This window comes from Lutzomyia longipalpis, chromosome 4 (genome assembly GCF_024334085.1).
Source record: "Lutzomyia longipalpis isolate SR_M1_2022 chromosome 4, ASM2433408v1".
NCBI lineage: Eukaryota > Metazoa > Arthropoda > Insecta > Diptera > Psychodidae > Lutzomyia > Lutzomyia longipalpis.
Genome location: NC_074710.1, coordinates 13279490 through 13301799, shown reverse-complemented (window position 1 = coordinate 13301799; position 22310 = coordinate 13279490). Strand labels below are relative to the sequence as shown.

Below are 22310 nucleotides of genomic sequence, written 5' to 3'. Positions count from 1 at the left end.
TCAATATTGAAATAAATCTTGAAATTCCAATGTATCTTATCATAATTTCAAGACCTTACCAATTGACTTCAGAATACGAGCCAATATTAATATTTTTCATTCCAATACTTATACTTACACTATGCTTGTTCTATGACCGAAGTATATGGGTGAAGGAGCAAATAAAAATAATTTGCTTTTAACAGCAATTATAGCCAACCCCGGTCAGGTGATGGTACAACCGAAAACAAACGTTAGAAATGCAAAAAGAAATATAATATGAACCCATTTTCTTACCTTTTAGAAAGTATAGATATTCTAAGACTTTCTTTTACATAAAATGAGAAGAAGAAATCAATAGTCCATCTCTCAAAGAAATTTCGCTCGAGATTAAGCACCAAAGCAGACATATTTTTTTTTAGAACATCATGAGATGGTCTGAATTGTTTTACGATCAAAAATGAGATGAGATATAAAAGGCAGAAGTTTGAGAAAATAGTGGCAGTCAAGTCAGTAAACTCTCAAGATCATGAAGGGGATTTTAAGGTTGTCGGTGTACCTGTTTTTAGTGACTACATCCACCCTTGGTGGGGTCTTTGAAGATTGCAAGGATTACACATCGGAGAAGTGCCGGGAGGAAATTTCAAAGGTTCTTATGCATATATCACCAAAGAATTTGCTTCAACAAGACGTATCAGCTGGACGATCTATTGGATATTCATGGGAATGGAATTCGGAATATTGGTTAAATTTGGGGCGCCAATACGTCTTGGATAGCATTAATAGGCAACTCAATACGAATCGTGCGAAGAATGTGGTTTTCTTCCTTGGCGATGGAATGAGTATTCCAACGCAATTTGTTGCAAGAATGGCAATGGGTGGGGAAGAGCAGCAACTATCATGGGAGAAATTCCCCTTTGCAGGACTCTCAAAGACATACTGTGTGGATTCTCAGGTGGCTGATTCTGCGTGCTCAGGTACGGCCTATTGGAGTGGAATTAAGGCAAATCTTGGTACATTGGGGGTGAATGCAAGAGTCCCCTTTGGGGATTGCTACGCAGCACTTGATGCAGCCACGCACACAGAATCAATTGCAAAGTGGGCAATGGATGCTGGGAAATCTGTGGGAATTGTAACAACAGCAAAGGTCACGAGTGCATCACCTGCTGCTGCATATGCTCATGTATCAAATAGATTTTGGGAAAATGACTCCAACATCCGTGCAACTGGATGTGATCCCAATATGATTGATGATATTGCCAAGCAACTCATTCTTGGACCCATTGGATGTCGCTTGAATGTTATCCTCGGTGGTGGTAGAGGAAATATGCGAGACTCAAAGATTCCCGATGAAGAGGGTGGATTTGGGGAGCGCAATGATTCACGAGATTTAATCTCAGAGTGGCTAAACGATGGTAGACCGAATAAAAGGTACGTGTGGAATAGGCATGATCTCCTAAATCTACCCTATGACACCGAAAGCCTCCTTGGCTTGTTCGAAAGTGGAGATATGCAGTTTTATCTTGAGAGTCTGGACCGTAGAAGTCTCATGACTGAGCCGACACTGGAGGAAATGACCAGAGTTGCAATTAATGTTCTTAAGAAGAATCAAAATGGATTCTTTCTTTTTGTTGAGGGTGGTAAAATTGACCATGGACATCACTACACCCTCGCGAGGACGGCATCTGCAGAAACCGTTGAAATGCATAAAGCCGTTCAAGCTGCTAGGGAAGTTCTAAATGAAGATGATACGCTGATCGTTGTTACTGCCGATCACTCCCACGCATTGTCGATCTCTGGATATCCTGTGAGTATAAAATTCTAAATTTTAAAATTTAGCTTGATGAAGATTTTTTTTGTCATAGACACGGGGACACGATATATTCGGAAAGGATGATAGATTTGAAGGGAAAGATGGCCAACCCTACATGACTCTAAACTACGCCAATGGTCCAATTTTATCACCTCAGTACAAAGAAGTAGGACGCATCAATCCCGACATATCAAACTACAAGAAATGGACATCACCATTCCCCTTCTACGTGCCCCTTGACATTGCAACTCATGCTGGTGATGATGTGGGAATTTTTGCATCAGGACCATTTGCACATTTATTTTCCGGTACAATGGAACAGAGTCATCTACCGCACTTAATAGCTTACGTGATGTCCATTGGGAATGGACCAAGATGTTGAAAATATTATAAAAAATAAATGTGGTACTTAAAGATTAATTTTAAGAAATTTAGAGAGACGATGGAGATTTTTCTTGAAGTATTTCCAAATACCTAAAGAGGTGTGTATCGGTTTAATTTTTAAAATCTTATCCCAAATATTTCTGAATTTGCGTATTTGAAAATATTCGAATTGTTTGAATTATGACCAATACGTAATACAAATGAAAAATAATCTGGAAGCTTTAACGTAAAGACAACATAAAAATTTAATCAGCAAAAATTTAAGGCAAAGAGTTTTTAAATGGGCTGCATTTTTTTCAGGCCAAGACATTGAATTTTTTGTGACCTTTCAATGCTGCTTTAAAAGTATGTGATACTGCATATTTTTTGTGCTGGTTTAGGGTGTTGCTTTTCCACAAGAAAATATTTCTCTTTCGCGTAGACTTTGAATGAAATTCTTTGTAGTTTTCTTTCTACTTTGGTGATCTTTTAAAAAATATTGTTCATCATCTCAAGGATTATTTTATTGATACTGCTTCCCACTCTGTGTGCATTCTTCTAGTAGAAAGTTTCTATGAGGTAAGTGGATCTGTATTTAAGGCAGGGAGATTTTTGGAGAAAGCATCAGTTGGTCAGTTACCACAGTAAGAACAACTCCAAGTATCTCACTACAATCAAATATGAACGCCTTCAAGATTTTCTTGGCTATTGCCTTTGTGCAGGTGAGTTGGTGTTCTTAATTGAATTCTTATAAATATCCTCACAAATCATACATTAAAAGAGATTTTTTATCTATATAATTCATTCCATTATTCTTTCCTAACAGGTTGCTTCAGCCAATTTCCCGGACTATTGGAGTCACGATGGCATGGGTACGGATATTACGGAAATCAACCATGAAGATATCATAAAGGAGACAATTGAGCTTCCACCTCATCCCCATCTTCCTCCACCACCACCAGTATCTTCGGGGCCTCTTCTCCCACCCCCACCACCACCATGTGCCAAGTCTGAGGTTGTCTATGAGAAACCACTCATTGCTGAACATACCCCATGCAAGGAGCAACAGAAGGTCTACCTCCATCGTCAACCACCAATTATTGTCCGTCCACCACCATCGAAGATCCTCGTAAATCATCCCCCAGTTATCGTGAAGCAGCCCCCAGTTATCCTCCATCACCACAGCCGCTCTCCAGTAATTGTCAAGCCTGTGATCATCCGCGAAAAGGAGGTAGCAACCAAGCCTGTCCTCTTCAAGGTGGCTCAACCCAAGGGTAAAGTTTGGGTTTCCAAGTGCCAAAAGCCCGAAGTTCAGGTCTCCCACACATGCAATGAGGGATGCAATCATCATATGCCATCATACCATACAGGTCCTCATGGTGATCTGGATTTCTAAAGAATCTCTAATGTCGATGAAAACTGACAAAGAATCGCAATAAAAATACATAATTATGCATCACAATTTTGTCTTTTAAATCCTTTAAAACTCCACGATTTTATGGGATATTTTTAAAAGAATCTTCTTCACTTCTATCCACTAATTAGAACAAAACAAAGAGCCTCCAATTCCTTCATAAAATTCAATCAAACCATAAAAATTTTATTTATTTCTTATTTTTCATTAGATTTACAAGCATTGATAGCAGTAGATTCACTCATTTAAGTATTCAAAAAAAAAGTTAAAGCTTCTGAGAATCACTATTACGAATAATACGAGCTCGATCTGGTGAAGTGGAGGCAGCTATTGATTGAAAAACATCCAATATGGTATTGAAGAGTTCGAAGATATTTCTTGGTTGCATATTTTTACTAGTTTCCCTCTTTGCTGGCACTTCTTTCTCCACGGATTCCTCAATGTCCTCAAGCGGTAGTAATTTCAATGAACTCAATCTAAATCCTTCCACGTATACGAAAAACTATAAAGAAAAATATTTCAACAAGCAAAAAGTTCAAAAGAAAAGTACCTATAAAACGTCTTAAAAGCTTCAAAACTACTTACTAATAAGGAACACAGAAGAATGAGTAAGAAACTTGAACACCTCATGTTGTTGAAGCACATACAGTGATTGTTTGATAAAGGAATCATTTGGTTGCATTCATTTTATATGAATTGTTTCAATGTTGAAAAAAAAATATGCCAATGACCCACTTTCGATGGTGCAACTGCATTAGTAAATTATGTTTGGTTGAAAATATGCTGAGAAAACGAATTTAATAACTTTTGTCTACTATTTAATTTGACTTGTGTAATAATTTGAGAGTTAAAAATTTAATTTGCAGTTGTGCGAATAAAAATGGCATCAAGAATTTCACATAAGACTTCCATTTATTGGTGTTTTTATTTTCGTCTGGAGGGTCTGACTATGACGTATTTATGTAGAAAATATAGTCAAATTAACTTTTTGAACAACATTTTAACAAAATAGTGTTGATAAGTTCTTTGTAAACGTTGTTTTGTGCTACCTAATTATCACAAAAGAATTAAATGAATTGTTTTAACTTTAGGTATATACTTATTTTATTTAGAATATAATTTATAACATGCATGTGTACATACATATGTGTACAAGTAATAAATGATGATGTTGTCTTGATTATCACTTATTTAGAAATGTCTTTGACACTGAGGTCAGAGAAACAGGAAAAATGGTTTGATATCACTTTATATAATGGAAAAAGAGCTATTTATAAAAATTTCTACATATTTAGTATTAATTTGTTTTTTAGCGGGAAATTTCATGAAATTCAATTCTAATTTTAGCAATTATACATATATATACGAGACAAGAAGAGGGATGTATGGAGAAGTCTGTGGTGGGTATGTATCCAAGTAAAAAGCATTATGATAATGCGACTTTTTATCAATTGAAAATGCCTTTCAGACTACTCTTATCCGGACTATTTTCACATACCAAGAATTATCCCCACTCCCCATGTAAAATATTATGTACTTTACTGACAAACACAAAATGATCATCTGAGCTGACGGACTTATCAGCTTGTTGAACACGCATCATCTCAGTTAAAGTTGAAACTCTGTGGAGTGAATTTGTAAGTGCCTTTCGCAGTTGCATCGCAAATTAAACTAACTTTGAGCAAAAATGGCAAAATTGGGATTAATCTTCATTGCAATTTTCTGCGTTGTTCAGGTAAGTAAGCATATATATAGAAAATTTGTCGAAACAGCCATTTTACTGCAATTGCATGGAGATCTTGTGTGAAATTTTCTCTCAATGACTCTGTGTTTCTTCTATATGTATTGCTGAGAACACGCAATTTAATTGCTATTTTTCCATTTCCTCTAACTAAAAATAAAATACAACAAAATTCTCAACTCGCAACTACATGGCAATTTAGATTGCTCTCTGTGGACGTATTCAACGTGATGCACCAACTAAGGATGATGTTCAATCAACAGCTGATCAAATTCAGGAGCAACTAAAGAATATCTTCTCTGAAAAAACTTGGAATGAAATTGTGGAATCTGCATCGCGTTTTGGATCAGAAATTGCAAAGACTGGCAAGGAATTCCTCGATAAAGTACAGGACAAGACAGCTACAGCACCCACAAATGCTTCATAAAGATATCTTGCATCCTTACCGTGTAGCCTTTTGTCACTCTACATAATTTTTTGTCTAATGCTACACTTTTTAAATTTTTTTTAAACTATTTAACAATCTTTTTTTTTTATCTCACAAAGTTTTTCTTTATAAATTTAATTGACCAATGAATTGGAATAATTGTTGGTAAATAAGAAAACTGTATCACTGCTGATGATACTACATAAAATTGATAGAGAATCACCTTTGTCCCCTCTGAAATGTTATAAATAAAATGAATGAGATATGAAAGTGTAGAATTTCTTCTTGATCTGCCACATTTGCTCTCTCTTATGCATTCTTTAGTGCTTTTTCTACATTCATTCTTTCGTCCTTCTTTGCTGATATCGGTCCAATAACACTTCACAACAGGAAGCACTCTTAAAAGGCATTCAAAACGTTTTACAACAAAAATACCCATGTTGTCTTCAACCAATTGATAAAATGGGTCGGTAGGTATGAAATGAACTCATCACAAGCCTGGCCTCTTATTCATTTTGTTCTATGAAGCTTTATTTATCGTCGACATTTAAACGTGTTTAGTTACATACTTTCAAAACGAAAAAAATTGTTTTAATTTTGAATGAAGAAAATGAATTAAATTCTTTTGATTCTTTTATCTTTTCATCGAAGTTGATGATGTTCTTACAAATTGAAAATTCCATACAGCCTTTTATTGAATACTTAACTGTTACATATAAGGCAGTATAAGAGATCTAAAAAAAATCATAAAATTATATTAAACCTTTAGTTCTCAGTTTTTCCTTTAAAAGATTTCAATGCAAATTTTCCTTCTTTGTGCTCATATCAAACTTGTCAACTCAAACCTCTTTTGAATCATCAAATTTAATTCACACGAAATTCATAATATTACCTTCATTTAGTACCGAATGAATGATATCATGCCTTATTTTTTGCCTTGGCTGCTATTGGGCTTAATTGAAATTAATACAATATAAATTGCGTTGTAGTTTTGAAAAAAAAAACTTAAATATTTCACGGAAATGACGCGAAAAAGTCAATCATAACGCGTCCAGTTATAAGAGTTGGTGTCCCACAACGTGTAGAAGTTTGTTTATGCGTTGAAATACTATTTGTGAGCAATATTAGTAGGCAAAGTTTATTTTTTTTGTGAAAATCAGCAATTTGATGCATAAAAATGGTCATATCTCTAGTTCTATAACACCTACAGAAATTTCGTGATTAGTTTTGGAAAGGTCTTGAAATAAGCTATAATTTGACATATATCTCAATGATTTTCAAGGTCACCTCTAGAACACAAAGTGGCGGATTTTTGCTTCACAAAAAGAGTTTTTCGCAATTTTCGTCATGAAGGAATGGTTCTAGAGGTTTCTGATGTTCTAGAAAGTTGCAGATAATTGCAAAACCTTTAATTTGATACCGAATTGAGCAAAATCGGACAGACCGTTCAAGAGATATGACTCTTAGAACTTTTCAAATTCAAGAATTTTTCAAATAGTCATATCTTCTAAACGGCGACATAGATTTTCTTCATTTTCGGACTGGTGACAGATATTGAGTCAGGCTACAACATATCAAAATTTAAAGGAAATCTATAACAGATGTTCGGAGATATAGCCCCTTAAAGTTAGGCAATTTTTGTTTTTGATTTTAGCGCTTCTTGCGGCAATTTTTGGAACTTGAAATGTTCTAGATAGTTGTAGGGCTTCTTGAAACCTTTCATTTGATACCAAGATCGTCAAAATCGGTCAAGCCGTTCTCAAGTTATATCGAAAAAACACTTTTTGCTTTAGGTCGCCATATTTGCTAAACGGCTTGACCGATTTTCAAGTATGAGTTATCGATGAAAACGTCTCACTGAGCACTACAACATACTAAAATTTCAGACTTCTAGCTATAAGGGAACTGATTGACGGTGTTTCAAAATGGCGAACGGCGGCCATTTTGAATTCTGAAAATGCAAAAAAATGAAATTTTACACCCACATTTCTATAGAAAACTTCAAACCCGAAGTCTCTATCTGTTACCGTTCTGGAGATATAAGGCAAAGCTTGGACCACCGGCCGGAAGGCCGGCCGGATCAAAAATTTTCCACCACCATTTTCGTAATGTGGGATGTCTAAAACGTGCTCATACCAAGTTTGAGCCCGATCTGAGGTGGTCGGTTTTTCCGACGATTACAATACTTGGTGTTGGCCACGAAGTGGAACACCAACTAATAGCACATTAGCTGAAATTTGAGGAAAAAGCTCCGATTCAAAAGTAATTTTATTAGAACAAAAATCCGTTTGTTTCGAAAAATCACACATAATCGATAAAAGATTTAAAATAATTTTCTAAAGCATTCATAAAACATTCTTTATGTGTATTTTCTTAGTCACTGCACTTCTCACCTTCAATATGAGTTAGATTTTCTTTAAATAGCTTTACTGTTTAAACAAGAAATAAACAAAACTTTACCTTTTTTATTGAGAAAAAAATGAAGAGGAAATTTTTCAGGAAGGACGTTAAAACAAATGAGTGTTTAACGTACAAATCGAGCATTCTAGCTAACATAATGCATTTGTAATGAGATAATTAATGGGTGAGACTTTATACAATTATTGAATTTTGTTATCATAGAAAGATTATTCAGAAGTTAATTTAAAAAGTTTCTGAATTTCCAATCCATCGTTAAATAAAATTTTTAGGCGACAGAAAATTCGTTTTGTAGAAGCAGGGATGAAGCTTAGCCAGGAATTTATTTAGAGGATCGTTTTAGCAGCATTTCTTTCAAACTCGATATTAGTTTCGGTTTCTACCTTTATAATTCCCCAAAAGTTTAGGAAGTTCAGGTCTTACTAATAGAAAAACTTTTAAAAACTTTTAAGGGAAATTTTCTAACGTTAGCAACATTATATGTACTTTTGTATCTTCAAACATTGAAAAATATCAAATGTTGTAAATAGTCAACAGTTTAAAGAAAAAAGTGTCAGGCTAAAACGAAAGTCAAAATTTAGAATTAAAATCATTAAATCTTATTAAAATCCATTAAACGTTGAAAATTAACATCAAGATATGTCAATTCAACTTATCTTCTTGAATAGATATCTGATTACATTCCTGACATTCTTCCCAGTTTGTTAGAATTTCTCTGAAATCCATTTATGTAAATTATTAGCACTCTTTTGAATACGTCAATCGTGAAATAATGAAACGTTATGTCATCAAAGGGTTAACTTCTGTATCAACAATTTAATTTAGCTCTGAAATTAATTAAATATGTTACTAATCAGTGAATTAAAGTATTATGTTAAATTCTCAAGAATATTCAAAGCAAGAATTTTCTAAAGAGTTCTAATGGATTTAAAAAAATTTAGATGTATGAAGTGGCGTCATCGTGTGATTTTCTTCTTCATCCCATAGAAGTATTTGTAAATACTCACTGTCTTATCATTTTATTTACTTAAAAATTATGTACATAACTTTATATATAACCACGATATGGTGAGACACAAGAAAATTGACCAATGAGCATTAACGGAATGCATTATGTTGATAAGAAGATTACCCAATTTTTCCTCCTTCTCTTTCACCGACTTTTTTTTGTCCCACACATCATTCCTCATACACAGTCTAATACTTGTTGGGATGTGCATGGATGATTTTCTTCATGATTCATGTGGAGAGATCACATGAAGCCTGAGGGATGGATTACCTATAAAAACGACAATACTTAGCGGGGAAGCTCTCAGTTTCAGGGAGCATTTTAGTTAGCTCATCTCGGTCTCTTTTCTCATTTACCCGGTGTTACCTAATAAGTTGGAAAGAATGAAGTCTTGTGTACTCATTGCAACCATCTGCCTTCTGCAGGTACTCCTCTCCTGTCTATATCATAGTGTTGTTTTTTATATATTTTTTTTAAATTTCTACGTGTGGGATCTTTAAGTGCATGATTATTTTAGAGGAATTCAGTGATTTTGTTGGAATTTTTCAATTTATAAAAAAAGTGCCCAAAAGCAACATTTTATCACCTTATCTCTCTATTTTTTTTAAATTTGTAGTTTGCCTGTGGGGGTGTAGTTCGACGGGATGCCCCTGCTGAGGTGGCGACAAGGAGTCCCATTGCAGAGTTATCAAATGCCGCCGAAGAGGCTGTTGGAAAATTTCATTCAGCTTTCATGGATCTCTTTGGTGTGAAGACAAATGATGAATTAGTTGATTTAGTTCGTGATCAATCGAGGCAATATGCCACGAAATTGCAAGATATCATGGGAGAATTAACGACAACGGTATGCCCTGTTTTTCTTAATGTTGTTGATATGAAATGAAAAAAAAATCAATTCGTTTTGAAATCAAAATATTTCCTCCTTTTTCTCAGGTGGGAAGTCAATCTGGAAAATTCGACGGAATCATCAAGGATGTTAAGGATAAACTTGGAGAGACAGTTCGCGAGCTTGAGGCTAAGAACCCAGAATTCTTTGCTGACACGAAGAAGGCTCAAGAGAAATTTGAAACTCAACTCAGAGCTGTTCTTCAGGAGACTGAGCGCCTCAGTGAGAAACTGAAGAAGGATGGTGCCGAGGTTGGTGGTCAATTGCAGGAAGTGACTAAGCAACTCTACCAGACAACCGCTGACACTGCTAAAGTCTTCTCACAGCAGGTGGAAAATGTCGTAAAGGAGCAAAAGAATAAACTCTAAGAATTATTAAACTACCCACATACACATTTTTTCATCAAAAGACGATTTTTTCCAAATAAAATTCATATTTGAAAGGAGAAGTGGTTTTTTTAGGTGGTTAATGGAATATTCCCCCCCCCCCCGCCTCAAGACTTTAGGAAAAATTCTTGCGCCTCATGTAATGATAATATTTTAACAAAATCCTGAACCACTTGGTCATACTGATAAGACTTTTCTGTTCAACTAATAAAATCAGAGAAAAAGTTGTAGTTTAATCTCATATACGACGGAGAGAGATGAGATTTTGAGTCAGAGGTCAGACCATGAACTTGTTAAGATGAACGGTTATCAGCATATGGGGGGAAAAGCTACGAAATCCTGGACTTAAGTAAACCTCCAATCTTAATATTTGTGTGTGTGGATTTTTTTTTGAAAATTTTACTAGAAATCTGTTTTTGATATTATTTATTCGCATTTTCCTATTGAAATTCCACTGACCTGTTCACTCCATAAAAGAGTCTAAAGTTCCTTTTCTAAAGTTCATTAAAATATAATCAATATTTACATGATCCCGGAATATGGGGAATATGAGAGAAATATTAGTTGCAATAAGGCATAATATTTTGAATTCTTTTTAATAAAAAATATTGTCTGACGTTGGTACTAGTTAAAGAGGAATTTTCTTATGAATTCTGGTTTTTCCAATAAAAAAATGTTGAATCTAATTGATAAGCTCTCAGAACGAGACGCTGAGGAAATTTTTATTAATTAATAAATAAAGGGTTAATATTTTGTTGTAGGGGGCTCTCGAGATAGATAACGTGAGGATTTTTTTACGTATGAGAAATTATTAAAAAAAAAACAGTCAAAAAATGTTTATCTGAAGCCTTTTAGCTGTGATTATTTCGAAGAATTTTAGCCATTTACCTCTTAAAGTAAACGAAATTCCTCTACAAAGTACATAACACACTCATTTCTTAAATTTTAACAAATTTTATTTCCTTCCTGTAGGATGTAACTTGCTCTTAAGATGCATACTTTTGGTTTAAAGAATATTAAGCGATCTTTTGTGAAAATTGAATGTAAAACACGAAAATGTTCTGATGGCTAAAATGCAATTATTCCAAGTTCCTGATTCACTAATTTGCCCATTTAAAAAAATGGAACACATTCAGTTATTGACCTAGTTTAAAATGGCATAAAAGTGTTTCGGAAATAAAGTTAATTTGAATACAATAAAAAATGAAGAAAACAGAAAGAGTCAAAATAAACAATAAATATACAATTACTGGTAAAATATTGATGGTTTGGTATTATTTATTTTTGCAAGCATAAAATGAGGTAATTTGGCAAGAAGCCCAAGTGCAGTAGGTGAAGAAAATTCAGCACTTTTCACCATCATTTCAGTGCCATTTCTTCATTTGTGTGCAACACCGTCTCTTGCAATGGATTCAAAGGGATTAGTTTTGCATCTGCTTCTTCTTCTAACGGTTAGTGATTTTGTAGCATAAACCAACACGAGATCAGCATAGAGAGATAAAAAATTATTTCTTTGAAGATCAAAAAAAAAAAAGAAAAATGTTTGGACTGTATCAGTTAAAGTCCATGAAGTATCTCAAGTGGAATAGATCCTACATTATTTTAGCATGTACAAGTTGTTTCGTCCTCAGCTGCCTCCTCTTGATCTCTGCAATGGTGTGGAGCTTTTTGTTATTTTTTTAACGCATTATAACTTGTCTTAAAATTTAAATTTTTTAATCAGTGAAGTTTCGTTAAGAGTGCAAGAGATTTTTTGTCTTTCACACACTATAGGAAATATGTCCGTTAGTTTGTCCAGGAGTTAAGTCAAAAAGTTTGTCATGAAGTCTGTTAGTCTGTTGAGTTTGATGTGTTGTCACTTCATCTATTAACAAAATTTAATTGAAAAAAACCGTTACAAATTAGTAAAATAATGTAAGAAATTCTTTATTCCCCAATCAAGTGAAAGAATAAAATCTTTATGCTATTTCAATTAGATTTTTAGCCTTCCGGGACAGAGTACATTTCTGCGTGATATAAAATTGGGCAAGAAAGAACCAGAAATCCCTGAAGAATCTGCATTGCATTTGAAAGCATCGGAAACGGGTGAAGAAATTATTAAACTTTTTAAATTAAATTACGTGATATTCTAAAGTAATTTGTGCTATCAGTTGCAGATAAGGTGACGGATATTTTTGAGAAGATCGTAAAACCCACGACAGCCGATCTTGGAGAGACACTCCTGGCTAAAGCCAAGGATACCGTTGAAACTGTCTTTCAGCACAAAGATGAATTCTTTGCAAAGGCAAAGGATAGAGTTGGATCATCTCTGAAGACAATTGAGGAAGAAGGAACATCTCTTCTCACCAAGGCCAAGGAAAAAGTTGGAAATTCCCTACAGCAGAATGAGGAAATCCTAGCACTAGCTAAGGATAGAGTCGGATCATCCCTGAGAACAATCGAACAGGAAGGAAATGATTTTCTTGCAAAAGCAAAAGGCAAAGTAGAAACAAGACTGCAGGATCATGATGAATTGCTAACAAAGGCCAAGGGAAAAATTGGAAATATTCTTGAGAAAAATGCCAATGAAGGACCTACTATCGCTACTTCACTTGATAATGAACATTCCCTCCTCCAGAAGGCAAAAGAAAAATTCCACACATCCTTCAAGGCAATTGAAAATGAGAAGAATTCCCTGCTTGCAAAGGCAAAGGAGAAAGTTGAAAATTCCATGATTGTCCAAGGAGGAAGTTCACTTTTGGGTAAAGCTAAAGACGCTGTGAGTAATTCAACAATTCTTAGGACAATTGAAGAAGATGGTAGCAGTATTTTAGCCAGGACAAAGGATACAATTAAAACTTTGGGAAATGCTCCGAGTGAATTTGTAGCAAAAACAAGGGAAGATCAATTACTTGGTAAAGCACCTGAGAAGGAAGAAATCTGCAAAGAGGATACTTCCCTTCTTGCTAAGGCTAAAGAAAAAATGGAGAAGTCATTTCTAATTAGAACCCTTACCAATGCGGATGGATCCCTTCTAGGGAAAGCTAAGCAAAAAGTTGAAAATTCCTTACTTGGAAAAACCTTTAAGGATCACGAAAATTTCTTATTGAGTAAAGCCCGGGAGACGGTGGAAGGGGCAAAGAAGTTTAATCTTCTTGGTGCTAAGCCATTTAATTCCTTATTCCCAACTTATGGATCAAATGCACCTAAAATCTCAGGACTAAAATTACTCAATCCATTGAAGGAACCTGAAGCTCCTGTTGTAGAAGTTGCTGACTTCCAGTATCCCGAGGATGTTGCACCACAAAATGAGGAACACAAATATATTCCTGAAGATCATGAAGCCCATAAGGAAGCCCTTGAAATACCAGACGTCTGCTACTCGCGCCCATTACCCAAAGAAGAGGAACCAGTAGTGCATGATATGCCAGAAAATAAACCTTTGGACTTCGATAAGATAGAGGAAGGATACTATCAGGATTCACGTCAATTTGAAGATGATGATAATGGCTTGGTTGAATACGAAGAAGTAGAACCAGTCAGTTACAGCAGATTCTCCGATACAGATTACTACGTCGATGAACATTCAGAGGTGAGATCATTAATCCTCAATTCTACTTCCAAAATTCAATAATCTTTTATTTTATTTTTTTAGGGGTTAAAAGGTCAAAAGCGACACATTTCCTACGATCGCCTCTTCCGTAAACCCAAACCCAAGGCAAAGTCAGGAAGTACCGAAGTTCGAGAACGATTCAATCGTGGCATTGGGAATGTGAAGAAACTCATTAATCTTGCAGGACATGTTGATACATTTTTAAGTGGAAAAATTCGTAATTCCCTCAAAACTCTATCACAGATCTATGAGAGTGAGGATGATTACAAAAATGGAAATCGATAGAGAGGAACTACGGTTTTTTTGGTCAGAAAAGTGGTCTTTTAGTCAGGAAAATGGTTTGATTTTAATCAAGAAAATACTCTAGAAGAACTTTTCATTTTATCAAGAAATTTTTCGATCATTTGCCCATTTCTTTGATCAAAATGAACGATTTGTTGATAAGATTGAACGATTCCCTATCTTTAAACGTTCTTCTAATCAATTTGAACCATTTGAACGTTCTTCTAATTAAATAAAAAACGTTTTTTTTCTGTTCAAAAGAACATTTTTCCCAACAAGAGAGTTTGTCTAATCGAAAGAAAAGTTCTTCTGATGAAATCAAACGTTTTTCTGACTAAATCGAACGTCTATTTGACCAAAATTGGATATTATCTGACCAAGATTATTTTTTTCCGATCAAAAGATAAAATCGATAGAGAAATTTTTCTTTTTTTTAATTTAATTACACAATTTTTTATACTTTTTTACAGTGAAAATAATTTTTATTTATTCTTTGTAATAATTTTATACGAATTCTATAAAATAAAAAAAGACTTACCAATATGCCCTTCTGGTTATACTATTTGTTTCATCTTCACCTTCTGAAAATATCAGGCTCCATTTCATTGACCATCACTGTGCTATAAAACACGGAAGCTTCTCCGGCGCAAGCAATTTTTTTCTTTTTGCAATGTTTAGATTTTTTTTCCTCAACATTTTTTTTGAGATTCTTCCTTGACTAAACTTCCTGAAAATAATAATTAAGAAAGAAGTGAAGTTAAAGACTTTTTTTCGTTTAATTTGTGGTGGCAAGTGCCAAACAACCTAAAGATGTATATTCATTCATTCTTTTTTTTATTACAGACACAATTCTTAATAAATTGGTAGAAGGGAACGAGAAATTGAGTAAAAGAGGATGCAGAATAGGCTGCCAGCTTAGCGCGTTAAAATTCATTCATTTGTGGTGCGCCGAATGGTCTTCTCGAAGATTTTCTTGGAGTCACAGAAACCCTGCTTGGTCTTACCGAATGAATTTGGTCCGGAGCTTGTGGGTGTATCACGACCAATATTGCGCATCCTCATCCTACATTCGGCAGGCATTTCTTCAACTTCATCATCACTGTCTGCATTGAAGGCGCTCGCAACGGTGATCTTCCCCGAATCGGAACGTCCCACAGGATTTAGCTTCATCTGTATTGCCTTGGGAGGTGCTGCGGGCTTTCCAAAAGACATCGTTACTTTGGATATTCGCGGTGGAGGTGGTGGAAGCACAGTTTTCACCTCTCTTTCGGCATCTGGGCTTCTTTCTGCGGGAAGATTACCAGGTTAGGAGTTTATGGGACAATATTTATTGAGATTTTATTACTCACCACGTTTTCTGTGTCTTTCCCTCTCTTCCGGACGCTTCATCTCACTTCTGTGTCTGCTGCCGGAATATCTTTCATCGTCATCCTCATCGGAAGAGTATCTTCGGTAGTGATTCCTTTCCGGGGAAGGTGGTGAGCGTGAGCGAGCCTTGCTTCCACTTCCGTAGGTGCCTGGATAATGTGAATAACTGGCAAAATTGAGGGTCTATTTGAAAAAATGTCTGTCCAGTGCCTCAATAAAGCGACACTCCGTATTATTCCTCCTAAATTCCCATTTAATGTAATATTTTACACGAGCATAGTTTTCACGGAAAGGGGGGCAATAAAAACTATTACAAAACAAAGAGATACCTTCTGCATTTTTAGCAGCAAAAAACTCACCTCGACGGTCATATTTTTCAGAATATCTTCCACTCATAGAGGAGATATAGTTTTGAACACAATATACGCACAAAGACGAACAATTTAATTTAAATTTCAGCTATTTTGCTAATATTTTCTTTTCACAATTTGACCTCCATTGATGTTGTCAATTGAAGATCAGAATGTCCCACAAAGTGCCACACAGTACTCCATTCATGAGAAAATTTACACCACAATGAGGTCTTTATAGTACCATCTAACTGTAAGCGTAGTTTGTTTTGGTTTTTACTCTTCCTCTTTAATTTTGTTTTACTTCTTCGGTATAAAATAGAAATTTGAGGAAAAAATGGAAATTGATCGAGAAATATTCGATGCAGTTTACAAATTACTTGAAGCGCAAGGACTCACGCAACAGTGGAAGGCACAAATACGCACAGAAGTGATAAATACGATTGAGAATGAGCAGAAAATTGCTGCAGACGCACCAACGCCGAAGAACTATCAGAGATTGCGTAAAATGTACAAAACACCGGCAGCTAGGCTTGCATTTGATCTTATCTTTGAACTCCTGGACAATCTAACACTCACCTATACAGAATCCGTTCTCAAAGCAGAAACCGACGTGGAGGATGGAACAGCCAAGTCACGGAGGGATTTGTTTGACGCTTTTGAGAATCTCCACGATGACGACGACGATGCGCCGGTTCTTGTTCAACTTGTGCGGAAGTATATGAAGGATGAGACGAGTCAGAGTAGTCAGCAGGATGTTCAGGAGAGTAGTCAAACTACACAGACCTATGAAGGATCGGAGACTTTTGTAAATTCTACACAGGAAAGCGTCGAGGACGCAAAAACACCCGAAAAGGTGCTACAGGAACATCAAAATGAGACGTATGTTGTAACAACACCAACAATTGATCAAAGTGAATCATCGGAAATCCAGGAAGATGTGCAAGAATCCTTGCCAAGTACTGAAAAGTAATTTTGTAGATTTTTTAACAACAAATAAACTTACGAATAAGCATCGTTTGGATGCTAATTTTTTAAAAAATATACAGTCATATCACGCTTAATCATCTCTCGGTTAAACTCTTCTCACCCATTAGTTTTATTTTTGTTTAAATTTTAGTAATTCTTGTAATATTAAGGGAAAAATCAGAAAAAAAGTGAAAGTACGAAGTTTTTTTTTTTAATACTTCTTGAAACTTTAGTAAAACTTTTTTTCTGGAACTTCTGGCGATGTATTTTATCTTAAGATAAGCAAGATAACAATGACCACGAAAGGTGTGTTAAAGGATCCAAAAGAAACAAAAGTAAAGTTTGTTTAATTCGATTTAAATTAAGTTAATTCACGACACATTAAAAAGAAATTTTAGGTAATTGCTCAAAAAATTCCGAAGAACTGAGACTAGTCGTTGAAACGTAAATGAAACAAAGTGCTCCCGCCAAGGAGAATGAAGAGAAATCTTCGACTTCTTGAAAAACATAAACACTTGTTGCATAAACAACGCATTTGATGAATGTCTTCCGAGCGGCTTGTTCGTTTTAGCGGTGTGATTTAATCGTGAATTAGTGGAATTTGTGCCTAAAAACTTAATAAACTAATTATTTGAGCATTTGTGTCAACATTTCGTGTATCATTGAACAATTTAATCCATAAGGTAGTGAATATTTTTTCGTGTGAATTCAATGAAATTACCCACCGAGGTTTTCTTCACAATGGTGAGTCGTTTTTTCTTCTTACCTCCGTTTCCACACATCTGATAGAAAAACTTGTTTTGGCTTCACTTTATTTATAAGGTCAAGAATTATTCGAGGAGTTCTTTTCCCATACAGTAAATCCCACACACATAATGTTGGGCTCAAAAGAAAATCCAACTGAAATTTCCTTCTTATGCTGGTAAAAAAAGTTTTTCTTATGTTCTTTTTGTCGTTTTGTAATATGAGATCTTCCAAATGGTGGCAACTGTTGCGTTTCCGCAATGGGTATTTAAAGCAAAAGTTTGCCACCTTCTTGAAGAAGAAAATATTCCTTTATTACAAAAGATCAATAACGTGAGGAGACATCATAGGGCTTCCCGTGAGGTTTAATAGACCCATCCTCGCAAAGCGTCTTTTGCCGATATTTGATCCCCTTCACAACGATCGTGAAGCAGCGCTAAATTCTCAAGCTGCTGTCGATGGAGGCTACACACAAGTTTATCACTCTCTGGTGCAGATGTTCCTCTTTCATTCTTCATTTTCTCTTATAACGTCTCTCGCCCGGAGTGCCTTTTCCTTCTCAGACATGCAAAAGGAGAAGAGGGAGCGAGCAAGAATAATGAATTCATTCGCCATAAAACGGCACAAGAACTTTTAAATCGGGCAAATGAATAAATGTTTTGTCAAATAATACAGCTAAAGGAAAAGAAGAGTTATACTTTTCCCCTATGCTCAAAATGCGACAGTTTTGTGAATCTCTCTGAAAGTGTAACGTCATGTCTCAATATCCCAGCGAATGTTAAACTGCTCATGTAGTGAATACCACTTAATCCATCCACTTTGAAACTAGTCAAGAAAGTTCTTTATATAGCTCTTTGTCGACTTTGAATTATGACGATTTTAATACATAAAACTACTGAATTTCACAAATAGGGGAGGGCGGGGCTAATAAAGTCACTTAAGGGTTTAGAAAAAGCCTAAAATATCATATTTCCTAGCTAGATAGAACAAAATGATCTGAGAAAGAGTTGTAGGGCAGTAAATTTCCTAAAGAAATGAGCTAAACATTTCGCTTTATCCATTTGGGAAATATGATATTTTGAGCTTTTTCTAAACCCTTAAGTAACTTTTTTAACCCCGCTCTCCCCTAACAAAAACTTTACTTTTAATTCTTCTAAAACAGGTCAAAAATCAATTACGACACATTAACAAACTTCTACATTGTTTGAAGCACATAATTGTCATTTATGGGAAATATTCCTAACAAATTTTCATGTTGCGCTAAACTTTGAAAGCTTCTTATGAAACTAAGAATTAACTTAGAAACTTCTTATGCAATTACTCGTTTAGTAAATCTTAAAATGTGCCACATATAAAAGAAGCCGAGGAATTGAGAAAAGACTAGTCCTTTAAGTATAATTCGTAAAGAAATGTCTCTGTGGCTTTTCTCCGTTTTTTTGGTAATTTTCCAAATAGTTTGCGCATTTGGTATACGTCTCGATGGCAGGTGTGAACCACCATTGGATTTTGTGCACCCGCAAATCAACTGCAACGAATTATTGGATATTTTTGGAGATGAAAATACGTACGCATTGAGCGAAATTAACTTCATACCAATTGCCCATTTACCGAATTCCAATGAAACTTTAAATTTTTTCCACAATCCCTACACTTCGATCCATAAGTTAATATTTACAATTTCATGTTGGCAATATGATGTCATAAACGAAACTTTGAATGTAACTTTAGAACTAAACTTTTCATGCGAAGACAATATGTGGGATAAAAATAATTGCTTTTTACTTCAATTCCAAGCTGTATCATTGAACTCAACAGTTAGCAGCCTTTCAGAACGCTGGATTAATCATACGATTAAAGGGTGCGAAAATTTCGGGCAATTCTACCTTTATGTATGGTACAATAATTCCTCGGATATATTAGTCTTATGGAATTGCGTTGAAAGAGCATTGGACAAGGAAATTGGCGTTTGGTTTCTCTCTTCCAGAAAAAAACTAACCCAGGGAATCCTTCAAAGGTATCAATTGGTTACTCAATTTTCAGAAATGTTGAACATTTCGATGGAAGAATTTGAAATAAATGATAATATGCATGGAAAATGTCCGGAGAATTTTTCCTGCTCTTACAACAAAAAGTGTGAGAAAAACAAGGTAGAAAATGTTGTAAATTCAACTATAGATCACTCCTTTAGTTCATATTTATTCTACATTGGTGCAATAATTTTAATTGTTGTAGTTGTAGTGTGTCTATTAATATCATGCAAAAAGAATGCTATAGGTATTAATTAGAACAAGAATGTGTTTTAATGTGTGAAATAAAATTGTTTAAAGAATAAAAAAATGACGAATATTATTAATTGGGTAATTTTTTATTGGAATATCGGATCTTGAATTTAAGAAAATAATTGAGTGAGAAAATGTAAGTAATTTTTTAAAGATTACAGTCGTGATCGTGCAGTAGGACCGTCGTCAAAAAAACTTCTCCGCGGTAAAACGGCTTCAAAATGAGGAATTTTGCCTTCGTAGTAGGACAATTGGTATCCTACCTTTCCAATAGTACTAATTGTAAGAAGTAATTGAAAAACTAATTGAAGGCGAAATTCCTCATTCTGCAGCCGTTTTACCGCGGAGAACTTTTTTTGACGACGGTCCTACTGCACGATCACGACTGTATGTGTTAAAGTTTATATTACAGGCAAAAAAAAAAACAAGGGAAAATCCATTTGTGGTTAACAAATTTTAGGCTTAAATTTCAACATTAAATTTTCAAGAATATCGCACAATTTTGACTTTCTCCTTGAAATTTTTTAATAGTACCCAAAAAAAGGAAACGAATTTTCTTTTGTGTTATATAGCTCCTTCTAATTTTTCAAATCAGTTTATGATTTTTTGTAATATTTAGATATTGTAATTCTCCTTGTCTGGTATTGAAAAGTATTGATTTTAATGAATGAAGCACATATGTACGAAAAAATACCTTAAATAACTTACAAGGAGGTGACTTTTTAATGTTTTTGAAAAAAATAATTTTACATTATGTCAATAGAGACTAATTAAATTTATAGAATGAAACAGCTTGAGTGGAAATTGAAGATGAAACCGCATTGGGCGTTAAATCCTTATTAGCTTGCATGTTTCGAGTGACTTCATGAAGTGGTTGTGACGACGAGGAAATAATGGCGCGAAAGTGCATTGACTGTCTTCTTGTGCACACCAATGTGATACTGAAAAGAAATTGAAGAACTTGAGCTATACAACACAAACTAAGTTCATTTCATCCGCGATGGTTCTTCGTGGTTTTTTTTGTTCCTTCTTTCGAGCATCCAAGACTGAAGTTCTCGTATAGTGCCGACATAAGCAAAAGAACTATGGAAGAATATATGGTGTGAATATGAGGAAAGATGGTGCTAAATAGAAGACAATCTACTTCTTTTTTTTTCTAGTGCTCGCGATTCATTGGAAAAGGTTATCATTTTGCAGTGATAAAAAGAAGTTAAAACTATAGTAAAATGCAATTAACCACATTACACAAGAAAAGCAATTTATCAGAACACCATGCGACAAGTTTATGTTGACAATGAGTGAGATCTTGAGGTGCATCAAAGACCGGTTCTTTCTTTCTTTCTCCATTACATACTTTATCATCGAAAATCCCAGCATGTTCAGTGCAAAAAAAAAAGAATTCTCTGCTACATACAACCATAATTGCACACATAGTGGAGGAAAGACGAAAAAAGAATCATAAGAGCCAGAAAACTTTCGTCATTCGCCGTTATTCAATTAACGTCTTTCCATACATTTGCGATTCTCAATGTGAATAGGAAGGCCCAATTTAATCATTATGACTTCAATTTTTCCAAATAGTAATTTTTACACACTATATCGCATATATAGCGAATGGAAATGCGCGCGAAGGGGGCAATCGAATGAATTTGAAAAGTGGAGCAAATTGTAATGGGTGGAGAGAAGAAAACAAACCAATTAGCGTCTCTTGATTAAATTTGAATGCTAACATGCGGGGATTTGTGAAAGAAACATATTTGGAATTAACATCGAATTGAGACAATCATTTGCACAAAGTCATCTCTACATGTATGACGAAATTTTGTCATATCATTGTGAATTTTCCATTACAGGGTGCACTGTATAAGTTTCTCATTTTCTCTTTAAAGGCATAAAACTGTTGGCACAAAGATCGGTGATTCTTTACAATTTTTAATTTAAGGTTTATTAATCAAGTAGTGATAAGAAAACTCTTTCTGGTTTTTTTCGGAAAGTTTTAATTTTCTTGATATTTTTCTGGATCATTTACAATTTTTTCCTTATTTAGTGAATATTTTCGGATTTTATCATGAGAAACTGAAAATGAAGAAACATCAAAAAATTTCATTAATCTGTAAATAAAATATTAACTTAATAAAATAAATTCTTATTTCATGGAGCAACCGGGATAGTGAGGAATTTAAAGAAAGACTGACCGCAAGTAGCTCTAAAAAAGCAGCCAAAAATTAGTTCAAAAGAGCAAAAGGTGACGTCACTATTGAGTTTTCATCTCTTTGAATTCTTAAAACAT

General features: G+C 34.7%; 6 protein-coding genes and 1 long non-coding RNA gene across 8 annotated transcripts; 5 read left to right on the top strand and 2 right to left on the bottom strand.

The window, feature by feature from the left end:
- The first annotated feature begins 479 nt into the window (after positions 1-479).
- On the top strand, positions 480-2226 carry LOC129796465 (membrane-bound alkaline phosphatase-like). The gene is made up of 2 exons (XM_055838419.1): positions 480-1786; positions 1845-2226. Exons 1-2 carry the CDS (start codon positions 509-511, stop codon positions 2172-2174), a joined length of 1608 nt encoding a protein of 535 aa, XP_055694394.1. The 5' UTR covers positions 480-508; the 3' UTR covers positions 2175-2226.
- Positions 2227-2807: 581 nt separating this feature from the next.
- LOC129796464 (uncharacterized) lies at positions 2808-3571 on the top strand. The gene is made up of 2 exons (XM_055838418.1): positions 2808-2877; positions 2982-3571. The coding sequence occupies exons 1-2, from the start codon at positions 2836-2838 to the stop codon at positions 3549-3551; spliced, it is 612 nt and encodes a 203-aa protein (XP_055694393.1). The 5' UTR covers positions 2808-2835; the 3' UTR covers positions 3552-3571.
- A 432-nt stretch (positions 3572-4003) lies between these two features.
- Positions 4004-14987, bottom strand: LOC129796463 (uncharacterized). The gene is made up of 3 exons (XR_008751222.1): positions 14849-14987; positions 4155-4318; positions 4004-4071 (listed from the first exon to the last, which is right to left on the bottom strand). It is a non-coding gene; the product is annotated as an uncharacterized LOC129796463 (long non-coding RNA).
- LOC129796461 (uncharacterized) lies at positions 9330-10498 on the top strand. The gene is made up of 3 exons (XM_055838415.1): positions 9330-9589; positions 9781-10008; positions 10098-10498. Exons 1-3 carry the CDS (start codon positions 9548-9550, stop codon positions 10416-10418), a joined length of 591 nt encoding a protein of 196 aa, XP_055694390.1. The 5' UTR covers positions 9330-9547; the 3' UTR covers positions 10419-10498.
- Positions 11048-14851, top strand: LOC129796459 (uncharacterized). The gene is made up of 4 exons (XM_055838412.1): positions 11048-11887; positions 12413-12521; positions 12587-14007; positions 14071-14851. Exons 1-4 carry the CDS (start codon positions 11843-11845, stop codon positions 14311-14313), a joined length of 1818 nt encoding a protein of 605 aa, XP_055694387.1. The 5' UTR covers positions 11048-11842; the 3' UTR covers positions 14314-14851.
- Positions 14988-15119: 132 nt separating the features above from the next.
- LOC129796462 (PEST proteolytic signal-containing nuclear protein-like) lies at positions 15120-16221 on the bottom strand. Of its 2 annotated transcripts, none has more exons than XM_055838417.1 (3): positions 16038-16221; positions 15663-15827; positions 15120-15596 (listed from the first exon to the last, which is right to left on the bottom strand). In XM_055838417.1, exons 1-3 carry the CDS (start codon positions 16072-16074, stop codon positions 15241-15243), a joined length of 558 nt encoding a protein of 185 aa, XP_055694392.1. In that variant the 5' UTR covers positions 16075-16221; the 3' UTR covers positions 15120-15240. The 2 variants fall into 2 exon arrangements, with proteins under 2 accessions (XP_055694392.1, XP_055694391.1); XM_055838416.1 differs by having other exon boundaries at positions 15660-15827; positions 16038-16218.
- Positions 16222-16293: 72 nt separating this feature from the next.
- Positions 16294-17072, top strand: LOC129796460 (uncharacterized). Its single transcript, XM_055838413.1, has one exon. The coding sequence runs from the start codon at positions 16366-16368 to the stop codon at positions 16999-17001; it is 636 nt and encodes a 211-aa protein (XP_055694388.1). The 5' UTR covers positions 16294-16365; the 3' UTR covers positions 17002-17072.
- The last annotated feature ends 5238 nt before the right edge of the window (positions 17073-22310 follow it).

Bases quoted from the DNA above. Each gene is read 5' to 3' on its own strand.
- LOC129796464 (XM_055838418.1), top strand. From the start codon at position 2,836: ATGAACGCCTTCAAGATTTTCTTGGCTATTGCCTTTGTGCAG. The intron at 2,878-2,981 runs GTGAGTTGGTGT...CTTTCCTAACAG, and splicing joins TGGCTATTGCCTTTGTGCAG to GTTGCTTCAGCCAATTTCCC.
- LOC129796461 (XM_055838415.1), top strand. From the start codon at position 9,548: ATGAAGTCTTGTGTACTCATTGCAACCATCTGCCTTCTGCAG. The intron at 9,590-9,780 runs GTACTCCTCTCC...TTAAATTTGTAG, and splicing joins CAACCATCTGCCTTCTGCAG to TTTGCCTGTGGGGGTGTAGT. The intron at 10,009-10,097 runs GTATGCCCTGTT...CCTTTTTCTCAG, and splicing joins TGGGAGAATTAACGACAACG to GTGGGAAGTCAATCTGGAAA.
- LOC129796459 (XM_055838412.1), top strand. From the start codon at position 11,843: ATGGATTCAAAGGGATTAGTTTTGCATCTGCTTCTTCTTCTAACG. The intron at 11,888-12,412 runs GTTAGTGATTTT...TATTTCAATTAG, and splicing joins ATCTGCTTCTTCTTCTAACG to ATTTTTAGCCTTCCGGGACA. The intron at 14,008-14,070 runs GTGAGATCATTA...TTATTTTTTTAG, and splicing joins ACGTCGATGAACATTCAGAG to GGGTTAAAAGGTCAAAAGCG.
- LOC129796460 (XM_055838413.1), top strand. From the start codon at position 16,366: ATGGAAATTGATCGAGAAATATTCGATGCAGTTTACAAATTACTTGAA.
- LOC129796465 (XM_055838419.1), top strand. From the start codon at position 509: ATGAAGGGGATTTTAAGGTTGTCGGTGTACCTGTTTTTAGTGACTACA. The intron at 1,787-1,844 runs GTGAGTATAAAA...TTTTTGTCATAG, and splicing joins TGTCGATCTCTGGATATCCT to ACACGGGGACACGATATATT.
- LOC129796462 (XM_055838416.1), bottom strand. From the start codon at position 16,074: ATGAGTGGAAGATATTCTGAAAAATATGACCGTCGAG. The intron at 15,828-16,037 runs GTGAGTTTTTTG...CACATTATCCAG, and splicing joins TGAAAAATATGACCGTCGAG to GCACCTACGGAAGTGGAAGC. The intron at 15,597-15,659 runs GTGAGTAATAAA...ATCTTCCCGCAG, and splicing joins GGAAAGACACAGAAAACGTG to AAAGAAGCCCAGATGCCGAA.